This window comes from Sinocyclocheilus anshuiensis, unplaced genomic scaffold, assembly GCF_001515605.1.
Source record: "Sinocyclocheilus anshuiensis isolate Anshui unplaced genomic scaffold, SAMN03320099.WGS_v1.1 scaffold101, whole genome shotgun sequence".
NCBI classification, from domain to species: domain Eukaryota; kingdom Metazoa; phylum Chordata; class Actinopteri; order Cypriniformes; family Cyprinidae; genus Sinocyclocheilus; species Sinocyclocheilus anshuiensis.
The window spans coordinates 2,157,106-2,158,684 of NW_015540892.1; the positions used below are offsets into that span (position 1 = coordinate 2,157,106).

Genomic DNA, 1,579 nt, shown 5'->3' on the forward strand with positions numbered 1-1,579 from the left:
ACACATCTTTTTTTTTTTAATAGAAATACTCAATACTTGAGATTTTATACATTTTTATCATTATCCCGAGACTGAAAATAATTCTTGATACTCCCAGGTGTTTCTCATGACTGGGAAATTTGATCATTATTAAAACAATACCACAAAATCTGGTGTCAGATTGTACTAGTAAAAAAACCAAAAAAACATCTAATTTACGTGATACCATAGAAACAAACAAGTTGCCATAGTGACAGACTGACTGGTAGTTAGGGTGTGCAGCATGTGCCATGTCTGCACTGATCATGTAGGACAGCGGCACTGCCTCCTGAAAGGCGGTCAGATTGTCAGGAGTCGAAGCTAGACGCCGCAGAATCAGCTCAGTCAGGTTAGATTGAGCTCCCTGAGCGCTCTCAGATCCCACCTATTGATAAATAAAAAAGCCAAATTATTTGGGTGAGGAGACTAGAGAAAGATGACTTTAGAATCTACGTTTGCTCATAATTGCATTTTTGTCTCACCTCTTCGTTGTCATATAGAGTAACCATACGGATGTTTGGATCTTTTGCTAGAGAATCAGGTGTGCTGGAGTCCATGAGAGCCTGGGAGAGAGGACATAATTATGCATTAATTATTCATCATCACTCCTCAGATCATTTCTGAGTGGGTGAATGACTGAATATTTAATAAGATGTTGCTCTCTGTGTTCTGTCGTACCGTGAGAGCACAGAAACAACTGTGCAGGTTGTCCAGACGAGGAGAAAATATGAATTCTTCATAGACACCTCCTAGTGCCTGCAGAGCACAAAAACATGTCAAAACTCATGATAATCAGTTAAAAAGCCCTGGTGAGAACCCAGAGCTGCCGCTCTGACAGTTATGTTATGAGTAAATCATATGGAAATGAGAGCCATTAGAGCTTAGTCTTGTTCCTTCGAGGTTCTCTAAAGTAATGTTTCATTCCGCCGGTAGTCCCACTCTTACATTTAAAGGCTTTTCTTCAGTCGGGTAAAAATAACAGCAATCCTCTTTGCTGAGCACAAATGTACCCTGAATACTAATCCCCTTTATGTCAGCATAATTTTGTGGAAAACCTCAAAAAAAGAAAGTAGAAAGCAACACTGAAATCTTTTGGGTATTTGTCTAACATGAAGACAAAGCGACTTACACCAGGCTGCGTGTCTGCCAGACAGAGCTCAAAGTCCAATAAAGCATTTAGCTCGACCCCAAGCTGTCCACACAGCATCTGGACCAGCGGAGGGTGATGCTTCTCTGCCTGAACACAGCAAAATAATTAGAGAAGTGTTCATAAAATGTTATTTTTATTAAGAAATGGTTACCCATTGCTATCAGTTGATATTTGTATTAGACCTGTGATCTGAAAACGGTCAATATTTTATTGTGCATGCTCACGTCCCATTTTTACATTTAGACTGCTTTTGCCATTATCTAACATTTGCTTAACACGAATCTATAAAAATATTAATGCTATAATAACACTCTTAAATGTAATTTTTAGCAAATCTTAAAGTGCCCATATTATGGATTTTTGAAAATTACCTTTCATGCAGTGTGTAACACAGCTCTAAGTGAATGAAAA

General features: G+C 38.4%; 1 protein-coding gene across 2 annotated transcripts in view; it reads right to left on the bottom strand.

Annotated features, from left to right (window-relative positions):
• LOC107688842 (aspartyl aminopeptidase-like) overlaps nt 1–1,579 on the bottom strand; it is a 9,531-nt gene that overhangs the window by 3,226 nt on the left and 4,726 nt on the right. For both annotated transcript variants that reach the window (XM_016486648.1, XM_016486649.1), the window contains exons 8-11: nt 1,148–1,255; nt 697–774; nt 501–581; nt 243–403 (exon numbers count right to left, since the gene is read on the bottom strand). In XM_016486648.1, coding sequence (XP_016342134.1) covers nt 243–403; nt 501–581; nt 697–774; nt 1,148–1,255 — 428 coding nt within the window. The remainder of the gene's footprint in view (nt 1–242; nt 404–500; nt 582–696; nt 775–1,147; nt 1,256–1,579) is intronic.